Genomic DNA, 17,408 nt, shown 5'->3' with positions numbered 1-17,408 from the left:
AACAGCTTCAGGAGAATAGGTGTTATCTCTTCTATGAAAGTTTGGTAGAATCCCCCAAGGAATCCATCAGGTCCTGGGCTCTTGTTTTGGGGAGGTTTTTGATCATTGCTTCAATCTCATTACTAGATATCGGTCTATTCAGGTTGTCAATTTCTTCATGGTTCAATTTTGGGAGTTTATGGTTTTCCAGGAATGAATCCATTTCATCTAGGTTGCTTAGCTTATTGGCATATAACTGCTGATAATAACTTCTGATGATTGGTTCTACTTCCTTGGTGTTAGTTGTGATCTCTCCCTTTTCATTCATAATTTTATTAATTTGGGCTTTATCTCTTTTCTTTTGTATTAGTGTGGCCAATGGTTTATCGATCTTATCGATTCTTTCAAAAAACCAGTTTCTAGTTTCACTGATACATTCTACTATATCTCTGGTTTCTACCTCATTGATCTCTGCTCTAATCTTGATTATCTCCCTTCTTATGTGTGGAGTTGGATTGATTTGTTGTTGATTCTCCAGCTCTTTAAGGTGTAGAGACAGCTGGTGTATTCTGGATTTTTCAATTTTTTTGAGGGAGGCTTGGATAGCTATGTATTTCCCCCTTAGGACCGCCTTTGCTGTATCCCATAGGTTTTGGACCGAAGTGTCTTCATTCTCATTGGTTTCCATGAATTGTTTCAGTTCTTCTTTGATGTCCTGGTTGATCCAAGCATTCTTAAGCAAGGTGGTCTTTAGCTTCCAGGTGTTTGAGTTCCTTCCGAACTTTTCCTTGTGACCGAGCTCCAGTTTCAAAGCATTGTGATCTGAGAATATGCAGGAAATAATCTCAGTCTTTTGGTATCAGTTGAGTCCTGATTTGTGACCCAGTACGTGGTCTATTCCTGAGAAGGTTCCATGTGCACTTGAGAAGAATGAGTATTCTGTTGTTTTAGGGTGGAATTTTCTGTATATATCTATGAGGTCCATCTGGTCCAATGCGTCATTCAATGCTCTTGTTTCTTTATTGATTTTCTGCTTCGATGATCTATTTCTGAGAGAGGCGTGTTAAGATCTCCTACTATTAATGTATTCATATCAATATGACTCTTTATCTTGATTAACAGTTTTCTTATGTAATTGGCTGCTCCCATATTGGGGGCATAGATATTTACAATTGTAAGATCATCTTGGTGGATTGTCCCTTGAAGAATTATGTAGTGTCCTTCTGTATCTCTGACTACAGTCTTTAGTTTAAAATATAATTTATCTGATATGAGAACCACTATCCCGGCCTTTTGAGGCCCACTGGCATAAAAGATGCTTCTCCATTCCTTCAATTGCAGTCTGGGTGTATCTTTAGGTTCAAAATGGGTCTCTTGTAGACAACATATGGATGGGTCCTGTCATTTTATCATATCTGCAACCCTGTGTCATTTTATGGGCACATTTAGGCCATTCACATTGAGAGGGATTATTGATAGATACGTTTTTATTGACATCATGTTACCTTTTAAGTCTGTCTTTCTGTAGATTGTCTCTATATTTCTGTTCAATGCTATTCTTACAATTTTTCCTCTTTTGTAGAACCCCCCTTAATATTTCCTGCAGTGTCAGCTTGGTGGTTGCATAGTCTTTTAAGCCTTGCCGGTCTTAGAAACTCTTTATCTCTCCATCCATTTTGAATGTCAGTCTTGCTGGATAAAGTATTCTTGGCTGCATGTTCTTCTCATTTAGTGCCCTGAATATATCTTGCCAGCCTTTTCTGGCTTGCCAGGTCTCTGTGGACAGGTCTGACATCATTCTGATGGCTTTCCTCTGTACCTAAGGAGCTTCTTTGTCCTAGCTGCTTTCAAGAAAGTCTGCCTACAATTATAATTCTTCATTCTTTTTTTTTTTAAAGATTTTATTTATTTATTTGACAGAGAGAGATCATAAGTAGGCAGAGAGGCAGAGAGAGAGGAAGGGAAGCAGGCCGCCTGCTGAGCAGAGAGCCCAATATTGGACTCAATCCCAGGACCCCGAGATCATGACCTGAGCCGAAGGCAGCGGCTTAACCCACTGAGCCACCCAGGCACCCATAATTCTTCATTCTTACTATTAGATATCTCGATCACCAAGACAGCATGGTACTGGCATAAAAACAGACACATAGACCAGTGGAACAGAGTAGAGAGCCCAGATACGGACCCTCAACTCTATGGTCAAATAATCTTTGACAAAACAGGAAAAGATACACAGTGGAAAAGTCTCTTCAATAAATGGTGCTGGTCATCAAAAGAAATGAAATCTTGCCATTTGCAACAACATGGATGAAACTAGAGCGTATCATGCTTAGCGAAATAAGTCAAGCGGAGAAAGACAACTATCATATGGTCTCCCTGATATGAGGAAGTGGTGATGCAACATGGGGGCTTAAGTGGGTAGGAGAAGAATCCATGAAACAAGATGGGATTGGGAGGGAGACAAACCATAGTGATTCTTAATCTCACAAAACAAACTGAGGGTTGCTGGGGGAGGGGTGGGAGAAGGGGGGTGGGTTATGGATATTGGGGAGGGTATGTGCTTTGGTGAGTGCTGTGAAGTGTGTAAACCTGGCGATTCACAGACCTGTACCCCTGGGGATAAAAATATATGTTTATGAAAAATAAAAAATTTTAAAAAAATGGTGCTGGGAAAACTGGACAGCTATATGTAGAAGAATTTAACTCAACCATTCTCTTACTCCATACACAAAGATAAACTCAAATGGATAAAAGACCTCAACGTGAGACAGGAATCCATCAGAACCCTAGAGAAGAACATAAGCAGTAACCTCTTTGTTATCAGCCACAGCAACTTCTTTCAAGATATGTCTCTAAATTCAAAGGAAACCAAAGCAAAGATGAATTTTTGACTTCAAGATGAAAAGCTTCTGCACAGCAAAGGAAACAGTCAAAAAAACAAAGAGGCAACCCATGGAATGGGAGAAGATATTTGCAAATGACAGTACAGACAAAAGATTGATATCCAGGACCTATAAAGAACTCCTCAAACTCAACACACACAAAACAGACAATCATATAAAAAAATGGGCAGAAGATATAAACAGACTTTTCTCCAATGAAGACATACAAATGGCTATTAGACACATGAAAAAATGTTCATCATCACTAGCCATCAGGGAGATTCAAATTAAAACCACATTGAGAGGGGCGCCTGGGTGGCTCAGTGGGTTAAGCCGCTGCCTTCGGCTCAGGTCATGATCTCAGGGTCCTGGGATCGAGTCTCACATTAGGCTCTCTGCTCAACAGGGAGCGTGCTTCTCTCTCTCTCTGCCTGCCTCTCTGTCTACTTGTGATCTCTCTCAGTCAAACAAATAAATCTTTAAAAAAAAACCACACACACATTGAGATACCATCTTACCAGTTAGAATGGCCAAAATAAGCAAAACAGGAAACAACATGTGTTGGAGAGAATGTGGAGAAACCCTCTTACACTGTTGGTGGAATGCAAGTTGGTACAGCCACTTTGGAGAAAAGTGTGGAGATTCCTCAAGAAATTAAAAATAGAGCTTCCCTATGCCCCTGCAATGGCACTACTGGGTATTTACCCCAAAGATACAGATGCAGTAAAAAGAAGGGCCATCTGTACCCCAACGTTTATAGCAGCAGTGTCCATGGTTGCCAAACTGTGGAAAGAACCAAGATGCCCTTCAACAGATGAATGGATAAGGAAGATGTGGTCCATATATACTATAGAGTATTAGGCCTCCATCAGAAAGGATGAATACCCAACTTTTGTACCAACATGGACGGAACTGGAAGAGATTATGCTGAGTGAAATAAGTTAAGCAGAGTCAATTATCATATGGTTTCACTTATTTTTGGAGCATAGCAAATAGCATGGAGGACAAGGGGAGATGGAGAGGAGAAGGGAGTTGAGGGAAATTGGAAGGGGTGGTGACCCATGAGAGACTATGGACTATGAAAAACAATCTGAGGGCTTTGAAGGGGCAGGGGGTGGGAGTTGGGGGAACCAGGTAGTGGGTATTAGAGAGGGCATGGACTGCATGGAGCACTGGGTGTGGTGCAAAAACAATGAATACTGTTACGCTGAAAAGAAATTTAAAAAAAAATCCAAAAAAAGAAAAAAAAAAAGAAAAGATCAAAGAAACTAAGAGCTAATTTCTTTGAAAAGATAAAACATATAAATCTTCAGCCACTCACCAGGAACAGAGGGGACTCAAATAAATAAAATGAGAAATCAAAAAGAAGCTGCAATTGATACCACAGAAATACAAAAGATTAGAGACTACTATGAAGAATTACAAGCCAAAATATGGGACCATGTAGAAAAAAATAGAATAAATAAATAATATAATAATATAATAATAAATACATAGAATAAATCTCTAGAAACACACAACATACTAAGACTGAATCATGAAGAAAAAAAAAAATCAAACAGACCAGTTCTAGTAAGGAGAATTAATCAGCAATAAAAAATCTACCAACAAACAAAAGCCCAGGATCAAATGGCTTCACTTGCGAATTCTAGGAAACATTTAAAGAACAGTGAATACTAATCCTTCTCAAACTCTTCCAAAAAATAGTAAGAGGGAACATTTCCAGAACTCATTTTACCAGTCTACAATTACCCTAACACCAAAACCAGACAAGGATACTACAAGAAAATTACAGGATCATATTCCTGATAAACAGAGATGCAAAAATCCTCATAAAATATTAGCAAAGCACATTCAACAATACATTAAAAGGATCATATACCATGATTTATTCCAGAATGCAGGGATGGTTCAATACCCATAAATCAATGTGATACACGCCATTAAAATTGAATGATTTAAAAAAGGATAAAAATATGATCATTTCAACAGATGCAGAGAAAGCATTTAACAAAATTCAACATCCATTCATATTACTGTCAACAAAGTGGGTCTGCAGAAAATATACCTCAACATCATGAAGAACACATATAACAAGCTCACAATGATCATCATACCAAATGGTGAAAAATGGAAGGATTTTACTCTAAGGTCAGTAACAAGACAAAGATGCCCACTCTTGCCACTTCTATTCAACATAGTACTGAAATTCTGAGTGAGAGCAATTAGGCAAGAAAAAAGAAAAGGTATCCAAATTAGAATGAAAGAAGTATAACTGTTCCTATTTGCAGATGACATATTATGTATTAAAAAACTCTAAAGATGCCACCAAAAAAAAACCCTGTTAGAATAAAACAAATTCAGTAAACTTGTGGGATACAAAATCAATCAAAAATAACAGTTCTGTTTCCATACACTAATAATGAACTATCAGAAAGAGAAATTTTTAAAAAAACCCAATTTACAGGGGCTCCTGGGTTGCTCAGTCAGTTAAGTGTCTGCCTTTGGCTCAGGTCATGATCTCAGAGGGGTGGGATCAAGTCCTGCGTCCGGCTCTCTGCTCTGCACGTTGTCTATTTCTCCCTCTCCTTCTGTGTTCTCTCTCAAATAAATAAATAAAATCTTTAAAAAAGTTAAACAAAATAAAAACCCAATTTACAATTGCAGCAAAAAGAATAAAATACCTAGGGTTGTGTGGGTGGCTGTCAGTTAAGCATTTGCCTTTGGCCCAGGTCATGATCCCAGAGTCCTGGAATTAAGCCCTACATTGGGCTCCCTGCCCCAGGGGGAGCCTGCTTCTTCCTCTCCCTCTGCCTTCAGTTCTCCCTGCTTGTGCACACTCTCTCTTTCTCTTTCTCTATTAAATAAATAAATAAAATATTTTTAAAAAATGAATGAAATATCTAGAAATAAATTTAACTTTGAAGGTTAAAGACCTGCACACTGGGGCCCCTGGCTGGCTCAATGGGACTCTTTATCTCAGGGTTGTGAGTTTGAACACCAGATTGGGTACAGAGATTACTTAAGAATAAAAGCTTTAAAAAAAAAAAAAAGACCTGTACACTGAAAACAATAAGACACTGATGAAAGAAACTGGAAAACAAATAAATGGAAAGATATTATGCACACATGGATTTGAAGAATTGTTAAAGAGTTCACTAGGTGTTACATGCAACTAATGAATCATTGAAAACCACAACAAAAACTTATGTACTATATTCTGGCTAACTGAGCATAAAAAAAAAGTTCATCCTATCCAAGGCAATCTATAGACTTAATGCAATCTCTATGAAATTCCAATCGCATTTTTTTACACGGAAATGAACACTCCTAATTTTTTTTTTACAGATTCTATTTATTTATTTGAGAGAGAGAGTGCATGAGCAGGGGGAGGGACAGAGGGAGAGGAAAAGGGACAAGTAGACTCCTTGCTGAGCACAGAGCCCAACACGGGGCTTTGATCCCAGGACCCCAAGATCACGACTTGAGCCAAAGTCGGGAGCTTAACCACCTGAGCCACCCAGGGACTCCAACAATCTTAAAATTTTTATGAAACCACAATAGACCAGGAATAGCCAAAACAAATCTTGAGAAAGAAGAACAAAGCTGGACACATCAAGCATCCTGAATTCAAATTATAGTACAAAGCTATAGTATTCAAAATAGTATGGTACTGGCATAAAAGCTGACACATAAAACAAGAGCATAAAGAGCCCAGATTTTGGCAGCTACTCTTAGTTGGGGCCCACACCTAACGCAGGAAGACAGGAAGATGGTGGCAGCAAAGAAGACAAAAAAGTCTCTGGAGTCGATCAACTCTAGACTCCAGGTCATTATGAAAGGTGGAAAGTAGGTGCTGGGGTACAAGCAAACTCTGAAAATGATTAGACATGGCAAAGAGAAACTGGTCATCCTCGCCAACAACTGCCCAGCCTTGAGGAAATCTGAAACAGAATACTACACCATGTTGGCCAAAACTGGTGTCCACTACTACAGTGGCAATAATATCAAATTGGGCACAGCATGTGGGAAATACTACAGAGTATGCAGGCTGGCTCTCATTGATCCAGGTGATTCTGATAGCATTAGAAGCATACCAGAACAGACTGGTGAAAAGTAAACCACGCAGAATTTTTCTTTAATAAAACTGGCCACAGCTTGTTTAAAAAAAAGAGAGAGAGATGGGGCGCCTGGGTGGCTCAGTGGGTTAACCCTCTGCCTTCGGCTCGGGTCATGATCTCAGGGTCCTGGGATCGAGCCCCACATCGGGCTCTCTGCTCAGCAGGGAGCCTGCTTCCTCCTCTCTCTGCCTGCCTCTCTGCCTGCTTGTGATTTCTCTGTCAAATAAATAAATAAAATCTTTAAAAAAAAAAAAAAAAAAGAGAGAGAGAGAAAGAGAATAAAGAGCCCCCAAATAACTCATACACAAAAGGTGAATTAACTTGTGAGAAAGGAGCCAAGAATATGCAACTGGGAAAAAAGTCTTTTCAATAAATGGTGCTGGGAACACTGAACGGCCATATGCCAAAAAATGAAATTGGACCACTATCTTATGAACATAAAATGTGCATCTCTAATAAACATCAACTCAAAATGGATTAAAGACTTGAATATAAGAACTGAAACCATAAAGCTCTTTTTCTTTAAAGACTTTATTTATTTCAGACAGAGAGAGAGAGAGAGAGAGAGAGAGAGAAAGCACCAGGAGGTGGGGCAGACAGAGAGAGAAGCAGGCTCCCAGCTGAGCAGGGAGTCCAATGCAGGATTTGATCCCAGGACCCTGGCATCATGACCTAAGCAGACATTTAACCAACTGAGCCACCCAGACGCCCCTGAAACCATAAAACTAAGTCTTAGAAAACATAGTGGGTAAGATATTTAACATCTGTCTTGGTGATGATTTCTTGGATTTGACACCAAAAGCAAAAATGAATAAATGAGACCACATCAAGCTAAAAAGCTTCTTACACCACCAAAAGAACCATCAACAAAATGAAAAGGCAACAAAATGAATGGGAGAAAACAACTGCAAATCATATATAAGGGATTAAGATCCAAATATATGTTAAAAATTCTTAAAACTCAATAGCAAGAAACCAATTTAATATATGGGCAGAGGGTCTAAATAGAAATTTTTCCAAAGAAGAAATTTAGATAGCCAATAAGTACATGAAAAGGTGCCTGATATCATTAATCATCAGAGGAATGGACATCAAAACCATAGTGAGATATCACCTCACATCTATTAGAATGGCTAGTTATCAAAAAGATAAGAAGTTAAGTGTTGGCAAAACTATGGAGAAAAGGAGACCCTTGTGCACTGTTGGTGGGAATGTAAATTGGTGCAGCCACTATGGAAAAAAGTGTGAAGTTTCCTCAAAAAAATAAAACTAGAAAGAACTACCATATGATCCAGCAATTTCACTTCTCGGTATTTATCAAAAGAAAATGAAACCATGGTGACTGGGTGGCTCCGTGGGTTGGGCCTCTGCTTTCAGCTCGGGTCATGATCTCAGGGTCCTGGGATTGAGCCCCCGCATCCAGCTCTCTGCTCAGTGGGGAGACTGCTTCTCCTTCCTCCTCTTTCTCTCTCTCTGCCTGCCTCTCTAGTTGTGATCCCTCTCTCTGTCAAATAAACAAATAAAATCTTAAAAAAAAAAAAGAAAAGAGAAAGTGAAACCACTATCTCAAAAAGGCACCTGCACCCACATGTTCACTGAAGCATTAGTAGCCAAGGCATGAAAACAACCTAAATGTCCAAGGATGGATAAATGTATAAAGAAAATGTGCTATGGAGGACATGGGGAGTTAGAGAGGAGAAGGGAGTTGGGGGAAATTGGAAGCGGAGGTGAACCATGAGAGACTATGGACTCTGAAACACAATCAGGGTTTTGAAGGGGCGGGAGGTGGGAGGTCGGGGTACCAGGTGGTGGGTATTATAGAGAGCATGGATTGCATGGAGCACTGGGTGTGGTGCAAAAATAATGAATACTGTTATGCTGAAAATAAAAAATAAATTAAAAAAAAAAGAAAATGTGCTATGTATTATAAAATACCTATTATTTAGTCATAAAAAAAGGAATTCCTAATATTTGTGACAAGACTGATTAACCTCAAGAGCATTATACTAAGTGAAATAAGTCAGAGAAAAACAAATCATGTACGGTATTACTTGTGGAATTTTTAGAAAACCAAACTTAAAGATACAGAAAACAGATGGATATTTTCCAGAGACTTTGTCTAAGGAGTATGCAAAATGGGTGAAAGTGGTCAAAAGCACAAATTTCCACTTAAGAGAAGTCCAGTGTACTTACATAATGTACAGTATTGTGGCTATAGTTAACCATACTGTATTGTATACTTGAAAGCTGTTCAGAGAATATCTTTTTTTTAAAGAGAGAATATCTTGGGGCGCATGTGTGGCTCAGTCGTTAAGCGTCTGTCTTTGTCTCAGGTCATGATCCTAGGGTCCTAGAATGGAGCCCCACATCAGGCTCTCCGCTCAGTGGGAAGCCTGCTTCTCACTATCCCACTCCCTCTGCTTGTGTTCCCTCTCTTGCTGTATCTCTCTCTGTCAAATAAGTAAGTAAAATATTCAAAAATAAAGAAAGAACATCTTAAGAGCTCTTATCAGAAGAAAAAATATTGTAACTATGTATGGTGATGGATATTAAGTAAATTTTACTGTGGTACTCATCTTGTAATATATACATATATTAAATTTTAAATTACTGTTATACATCTAAAATTAATACAATGTGATACGTCAATTAAATTTCAATTAACAATTATTTTTTTAAATGACAGCAAAAGCACAAGCAACAAAAGAAGAAAACCTAAGTTGGACTTCATGAAATTAAAAGTTTTGAACATCAAAGGCATTAAAAGGAGGGCCCGTGATGTGATGACCACTAGCTGTTAATACGCAGCTAATGAATCACTGAATGCCACATCAAAAACTAGTGATGAACTGTATGTTGGGTAACTGAATTTAAATTTTTTTTAAAAGCCTGCAATAAATAAATAAATACATAAAGGATGTCATCAAGAAAAGTAAGAAGAAAATCCACAAAAGCAAATATTTTCTCCTTTTCTGTGGTTTGTCTTTTCATGAAGGTTTAGCATCTAAAATATATAACCAACTATTGTAACAATACGACAAAAGAACATGTAATTCAACTTAAAGATATGCAAAGGATTTGGCTAAAGCTTCCCCAAGATGATGGGCAATAAACACAAAAGACACCTACTTAACATCTTTAGTCATCAGAGAAATGCAAATCAAAACCACAATGAGGTATCACTAGGATAGTTATAATAAAAATTTGGAAAGTTAAAGGCATTGTTGAGGATATGGAAAGAGGAATTCTCACCCACTGCTGCTGACAATGTAAAATGGTGCAGCCACTATGAAAAAGCTCAGCAGTTCCTCCAGTTGTTAAATGATAGTTTTATTATCATATGATCTAGTAACTCCGCTCTTAGGCTTATACCCAAGTGAACAGAAAACATATGTTCACATATAGATTTGTACATAACTGTACATTACAGCATTAATTCATAATAGCCAAAACTTAGAAATCAATTAAATATATACCAACTGATAAAATGTTTAAAATGTACAGTATATGATGACATACAAGTGAGACATTAAAAAGGAATAAAGTACAACTTGGATGCACCCTGAAAACATGCTAAGTGAAAGAAGCCACATACGGTGTAATTCCATTTATAGAAATGTCCTGAATGGGCAGATCCACACAGACAGGCAGATTAGCAGATGCCAGGGTGGGCTGAGTATAGAGGTAAACTGGAAAGTACAAGGCTACTTTTGAGAGTGATAGAAATTTTCTGAAATCAGGGAGTGGTGATTAATGCAAAATACTGTGAATGTTAAAACAGTGCATTATACACATCAAAATGGTGAATTTTATGTTACATGAGTTTTACCTCAACTTTCAAATGTAAAAAAGTGAAATACAAACATCTCAGACATATAGGGGGGCCTGGGTGGCTCAGTGGGTTAAGCCTCTGCCTTGGGCTCGGGTCACAATCTCAGGGTCCTAGGATCAGGCCTCGTGTTAACAGGGAGCCCGCTTCCCCCTCTCTCTCTGCCTGCCTCTCTGCCTACTTGTGATCTCTCTCTCTGTTAAATAAATAAATAAAATCTTTAAATAAAAAAAATCTCAGACATACAAAAGCAGAAAAATTCATTACCAGCAAACCTACACTAAAACAAATGTTAAAGAAGTCCTTAAGGAAAAAGAAACATACTACATTAAAATTTGGATCCACGTAAAGGAATAACAAGCATCATAAACAGTAACTCAGTATTTTTGCTTATTTTTTAAACATTTTTAAAAATAATGTTTCAAGTGTAATTACCAATATATTGTGGGATTTATAACTTTTATAAAAGATGCATGACAGGGACGCCTGGGTGGCTCAGTTGGTTAAGCAGCTGCCTTCGGCTCAGGTCATGATCCCAGCGTCCTGGGATCGAGTCCCATATTGGGCTCCTTGCTCCGCAGGGAGCCTGCTTCTCCGTCTGACTCTGCCTTCCACTCTGTCTGCCTGTGCTCGCTCTCGCTCACTCTCTCTGACAAATAAATAAAATCTTTAAAAAAAAATTAAAAATTAAAAAAAAAATAAAAGATGCATGACAACAATAGCATCAAGGCCAGGATGAGAGAAGTGGAAGTATTATATTGTAAGGTTTGTATAAGACATGTAAAATGGCATAATAACACTCAAAGAATGATAAGTTAAAGATGTATACTACAGAACACCAAGCAACACCTAAAATATCAAGATAAAGTGTTATAGCTGATATGCCAACAAAGGGGAATAAAATGAAATTATAACAAATAATCCAGAACAAAGATGGAAAAAAGGAGTAAAGAACAGATTTAACAATAGAAGCCAGTAAAATGACAAAATAAAACCTAAGCACATCTATAAACATTTTAAATGATCTAAAAACTGCACTTTAAAGGCAGGGGTAGATTGGATTAATCAATAATAATAAAAGAAAAACAAGATTCAATTACATGTTGCCTATAAGGAATAGCCACCTTGAATATAAAGACACAAATAGATTAAAAGTAAAAGAACAAAAAAAAAAGATATTTTTTGTTGGCCACAAATCAAAAGAAATCTGGGGTAGATTTCAGGGCATACACAATTACCAAGAATAAAGGAGGTAAGTCATTTCATAATGATGGGAGTCAATGAAATAAGAAGGACATAAAATCCTAAAGTATATGTACCTAATAACAGTTTCAAAATACATAATGCAAAAGCTGAAAGAATTGGAAGGAGAAAAAGACAAAGCCACAATTATAGTTGGGAGTTTTATATACCTCTCTCCCAAATGGCTGCCAGAACAAGTAGATAGATAATTAATAAGAACATAGTAAAACAGAACACTATCACCAATACTGAACTGATTGAAATTTACAAAAGACTCCACCAATCAAAAGAATATTCATTTTTCTTCTCAAGTGCACAATAACATTTACCAAGACAGACGATACTAAGGACCATAAAACAAGTTTCTACAAATTTAAAAGAATTCATGTTTTGTAGTGGAATTAATTTATTAATCAGTAACAAAGATTTCTAAATATTCTCCAAATTTTTAGAAACTAAACAACATATTTCTAAATAACCCACAGATTAAAAAAAATCAAAGGAGAATTAAAAAAGAATTTGAACTGAATGGAAATACAATATAACAAAATATATGGGAGGACAATAAGGCACTACTTGGAAAGTTAAGATACTAAATCCTGGTATTTTTTTTTTTTTTAAGATTTGATTTATTTATTTGAGAGAGAGAGAAAGTGCACACACGTGAACAGAGGGAGGAGTGGAGAGAGAGGGAAAGAGAGAATCCCAAGCAGACTTTACTAAGTGCAGAGTCCAGTGGTGGGCTGGATCCCAAGACTTGGAGATCATGACCTGAGCTGAAACCAAGAGTTGGACGCTCAACCAACTGAACCACTCAGAAGCCCCATAAATATCAATATTTCATAAAAAATGTTTCATATCAACGATCTCATTCTCTTTATTAGAAAAAGAAAATTAAACCCAAAGTAAGCATATACATAATAAAAATCAAAACAGAAATAGATGAAATAGGTAACAAAAAAAACCAATGCAAGTAAAATCCAATTTTTTTAAGTAGGCTCTATTTTTTTTAAGTAGGCCCCCAGTGTGGAGCCTGAACTCACCACCCCAAGACCAAGAGTCACATGCACCACCAACTGACCCAGCCAGGTGCCCCAAATATCTCTTGAAGAAATTGATTAAAATTGATAAAAACTGATTTTTAGGGGCACCTGGGTGGCTCAGTCATTTAGGTGGCTGATTCGATTTTGGCTCAGGTCATGGTTTTGGGGGCCCAGATCAAGCCCCAAATCAGACCCCATACTCAGTGGGGAGTCTGCTGAAGGATTCTCTCTGCCCCTCCCCACACTTTTTCTCTCTAAAATAAATAAGTAAATCTTTTTTAAAAACTTGATTTTTAGAAAGAGAATATACAAATAACCAGTATTAGGAATGAGAATGGTGATATCACTACAGATTCTACAACTACTAAAAGGAAATAAGGAAGTATTATAAACCCTATGCCAATAAAATTCAACAAATGAGCGAAATCCTTTAAAGATTCAAGCTACCCGAGCTCACTCAAGAATGAAAAGAACTTGAAAAACCCTTTGTTTATTAAAGAGATGACCTCAAAAAAAAAAGGGGGGGGTATGGTGCTTGGCTAGCTCAGTTGGTAGAGCACGTGACTCTCAGAGTTTGTGTTCAAGCCCCACATTTCATGTAGTGATTACTTTAAAAAAAAAAAAAAAAACTTGAAAAGAAAAAAAGGGCACCTGGCTCAGTAGGTTAAGCATCTAACTCTTGATTTCCCCTCAGGTCATGCTCTCAAGGTACTGGGATTGAGCCCTAAGTCAGGCTCCACACTCAGCAGGGAGTCTGCTTGAGGATTCTCTCTCTCCCTCTCACTCTGCCCCTACCCCTGCTCACACGTGCACTCCACTCCCTCCTCCTCCCTCTCACTCTCGCTCTAAAATAAATAAATCTTTTTTTTTTTTTTAAAGAAAAAGAGAGATGGCCTCACAGGTATGGATACGATACCAATTCTACTTTCTTTGAAAACATTGCAAGGGGAAGGAACAGTCCCATTTCGTCACATGAGGACAGTATTTCCCTGATCCCAAACCAGAAAACCAGACAAAAACATTACAAGATAAAACAAATATCCTTCATAAACACAGATACAAATATTCTACACAAAGTTTTAGCAAACAGAATTCAATACATTACTGTTATACATTATTATCAAAGATAATACAACATAATCAAAAAGGTTAATTCCAGGGATGCTGATTTAATACTAAAAAAAAACAATGAGGGGTGCCTAGGTAACAGTCTGTTAAACGTCAGACTCTTGGTTTCAGCTCAGGTCATGATCTCAGGGTGGTAAGACTGAGTTCCATGTTGAGCTCCACACTCAGCATGGAATCTGCCTGAAATTCTTTCCCCCTCCCTTCACCTTCTCTCTCTGCTCTTCCCCCGCTCTCTCTCTAAAATAAATAAATAAAATATTTTTAAAAACTAATGTAATTGAACTTTTAGAGAAAAAATTCTATGACCTCAGATGAGATAAAGATTTTTTAGATACGACATCTAAATCGATGAAAAAAACTGTCTTGAAAAACTGGAACTTCAGCAAAATTAAAATGTCTGCTCTTCAAAAGACACTGTTAAGAGAATAAAAAGATAAACCACAGCTGGGGAGGAAAATCTCAGCAATTATCTAATTAAAGCAAAATCTAATTAAATATCTATATTCAGAATATATAAAGAATTTTCAAAATTCAACAGTAAAAAAAACAACCTGATTAAAAAAAAAAATAGGTCCAATAGTTGAATAGACACCTCAACAAAAACAAAGCAAACAAACAAACAAAAATATATATATAAGGATGGCAAACATGCTCATAAAGATGCTCAATATCATTAGTCATTTGGTGAATACAAATTGAAACCACAATGAAATATCACTACATGACTATTAGAATGACTGAAATTAAAAAGATCAGCCAAACCAAGTGCTGATGAAGTTATGGAAAAAAAATTCTCTTCCATGCTCCTCTCCAACTACATTCTACCCCCTATCCAGGGGTAATCACCATTGCAAACTTGGTGTGAATTATTCGTCTGGTTTTTGTTATTCCTTTACTTCAGTGTGTAGTATGGTTTCTTTTGCCCTTTTTTTTAGCTTTATATAAGTAGAATCATAGTGTATTTGTTTCTCCAAGATTTGCTTTTTTAATTCAGCATTGTTTTTAATTTATCCATGTCAGGCATGAAGCTATTATTCCAATCATTTTCCTTGTTGTAATTCTATTCCACAGAATTCGATTCCAATATATAATATTTACATATATCACAATTTATTCATTAATTAGTATACTCTTTATACTTCATTATTAGTATACTCTTCTGAGTGTTTCCACAATTTTAAAATTATCAACAATACTACTATAAACATACCTATATGATTTGTTCACATGTTTCACTTTAAATGCATTTTACATAATTATTAATACAGAAACACCAGCTTTCTTCAGGATAATATTTGCCTAGTGAATCTTTTTCAGTCCTTTCAACATTTTGAGGTTCTTACACTTTACATTAAGTCTCTTGTAAACAGAATTTCACAGGCTTTTTAACTAATCCATCAATTGTGGTCATTCAATGAGAGACTTTTTTTAATACACTTTATATTATTGGTATTACTGATATATTCTTTTTTAATTTTACCCTCTTATTTTGTGCTTTCTACTTGCTCTGGTTTAACTGCCTGCCTCCTTTATGAATTAATTTAGACAAATAGAAGAAGGTAGGGTACTTCTACCATTTGGAAATCAGATAACTCCATTTCTAATCTCTAATGATTACTCTGGAAATTTAAATGATCATATTTGATAAAATTTAGAGCTAATCACATCTTTACCCTCTTCATGAACAATGCTAACAGCTTTAGCACTGTTATTACAAACAACTCTTTCTTCACTTATGTCATTGTTACCAGCACTTTAATTCTATTTTTTCAAACCTTCATACATTATTATTTTATTAAGAAATGTTTATTTAGATTTACCCACAAGTTGCCATTTTCATAATCATTCCATCCTGCACCAACTTCCTTAAGAGATCATTTGTCTTCTAAGATATTTCCTTTAACAGTTCCTTTTGCAAGAGTTTGTTGTTTGGAAATTCAAGTTTTGTTTTTTCTGGAAATATCTTTACTTTGTCATCATCCTAGAAAGACAAACTCAATTCTAGAGATTGTTATTTTTCTCAGCCTTGTAAAGATAATATTCCACTGTCTTCTGGTTTCTATTATTGTGGCTGAAAAGTCAGTTGTCATGCCCAAATCTTGGTTTCTAATACTACTCCAATAAAAGGAACCAAGACTCCTTGAAGAAGTGGCTGATTCTAAGACAGTACAGTACGTATACAAGATGATCCAAAAGCATCTTGCAGTACCAGAAAGTAGGTGGCAAAACAAAACAAAAACATGGTGGTTGTAGAATTTGAGGAACAGATTTATCTCTAAGCCAACTTCTCACTGTACTGAAATACCAGATTTCTCTCTTTTCCCCTTTGCTTCCAGGCACAGGAGGATTTTGGTGGGGTTCTTGATTGTGGTGACAGTTACATGACAGTAATGTTTGCCAATAACAATAAAACTATACACTACATATGGGTTTTCTTGTGTCTCCCAAAAGTTCATATATTGAAGTCTTTTTTTTTTTTTAAAGATTTTATTTATTTGACAGAGAGAGCTCACAAGTAGACAGAGAGGAAGGCAGAGAGAGAGAGGAGGGAAGCAGGCTCCCTGCTGAGCAGAGAGCCCGATACGGGGCTCGATCCCAGGACCCCGGGAACATGACCTGAGCCAAAAGCAGAGGGTTTAACCCACTGAGCCACCCAGGCACCCCCATATATTAAAGTCTTAACCCTAACCCTCAAGACCTCAACATGTGACCTCATTCAGAAATAGGGTCTTGATAGATGTAGTTACCTTAAAAACAATATTGAGACTTCCAGTTTCAGATACTACATGTAATATCTTAAAAGAGCTTAAAAGTTGCCACTCCCAAACTTAAAACAAAACAAAAAAGCTGAACAAGGGGCACCTGGGTGGCTCAGTGGGTTGGGGCCTCTGCCTTTGGCTCCGGTCATGGTCTCAGGGTCCTGGGGTCGAGCCCCGCATCGGGTTCTCTGCTTGGCAGGGAGCCTGCTTCTCTCTCTCTCTCTCTCTGCCTGCCTCTCTGTCTGCTTGTGATCTCTCTCTCTGTGTCAAATAGATAAAATCTTTAAAAAAAAAAAAAAAAAGCTGAACAAATTGAAAACCAACAACCCTTCTTCAATTCATTAGAGACATAGGGAGGAGGACAAATCATCACCCCAAAATCTACAGAGATGTGAAAATCCTGAGAGTTACAGCTAAAATCTGTT

The 17,408-nt window shown here is 37.1% G+C and overlaps 1 protein-coding gene and 1 pseudogene across 9 annotated transcripts in view; one reads left to right on the top strand and one right to left on the bottom strand.

Moving 5' to 3' along the window:
• ZFAND4 (zinc finger AN1-type containing 4) overlaps nt 1-17,408 on the bottom strand; it is an 87,330-nt gene that overhangs the window by 50,140 nt on the left and 19,782 nt on the right. Inside the window, exon 1 of one of the 8 annotated variants that reach the window (XM_082718725.1) lies at nt 16,045-16,199. The exons of 6 other annotated variants lie outside the window; for them this stretch is intronic. Coding sequence is in view for 1 of the 2 variants with exons in the window: in XM_082718723.1 (XP_082574849.1) it covers nt 16,049-16,070 (22 nt within the window). In the remaining variant the exon portion in view is untranslated. Of the gene's footprint in view, nt 1-16,044; nt 16,200-17,408 lie in introns of those variants that run through there. One more of the 8 variants, XM_082718723.1, reaches the window with a different exon arrangement.
• Nucleotides 6,630-6,981, top strand: LOC309857268 (large ribosomal subunit protein eL30 pseudogene; annotated as a pseudogene). Its single transcript has one exon. The product of its transcript is annotated as a large ribosomal subunit protein eL30 pseudogene (transcript).

This window comes from Mustela nivalis, assembly GCF_964662115.1.
Source record: "Mustela nivalis genome assembly, chromosome: 2".
NCBI classification, from domain to species: Eukaryota; Metazoa; Chordata; class Mammalia; order Carnivora; family Mustelidae; genus Mustela; species Mustela nivalis.
Note: the sequence above shows the minus strand (reverse complement) of the source record. Positions and strands in the feature narration are given on the sequence as shown.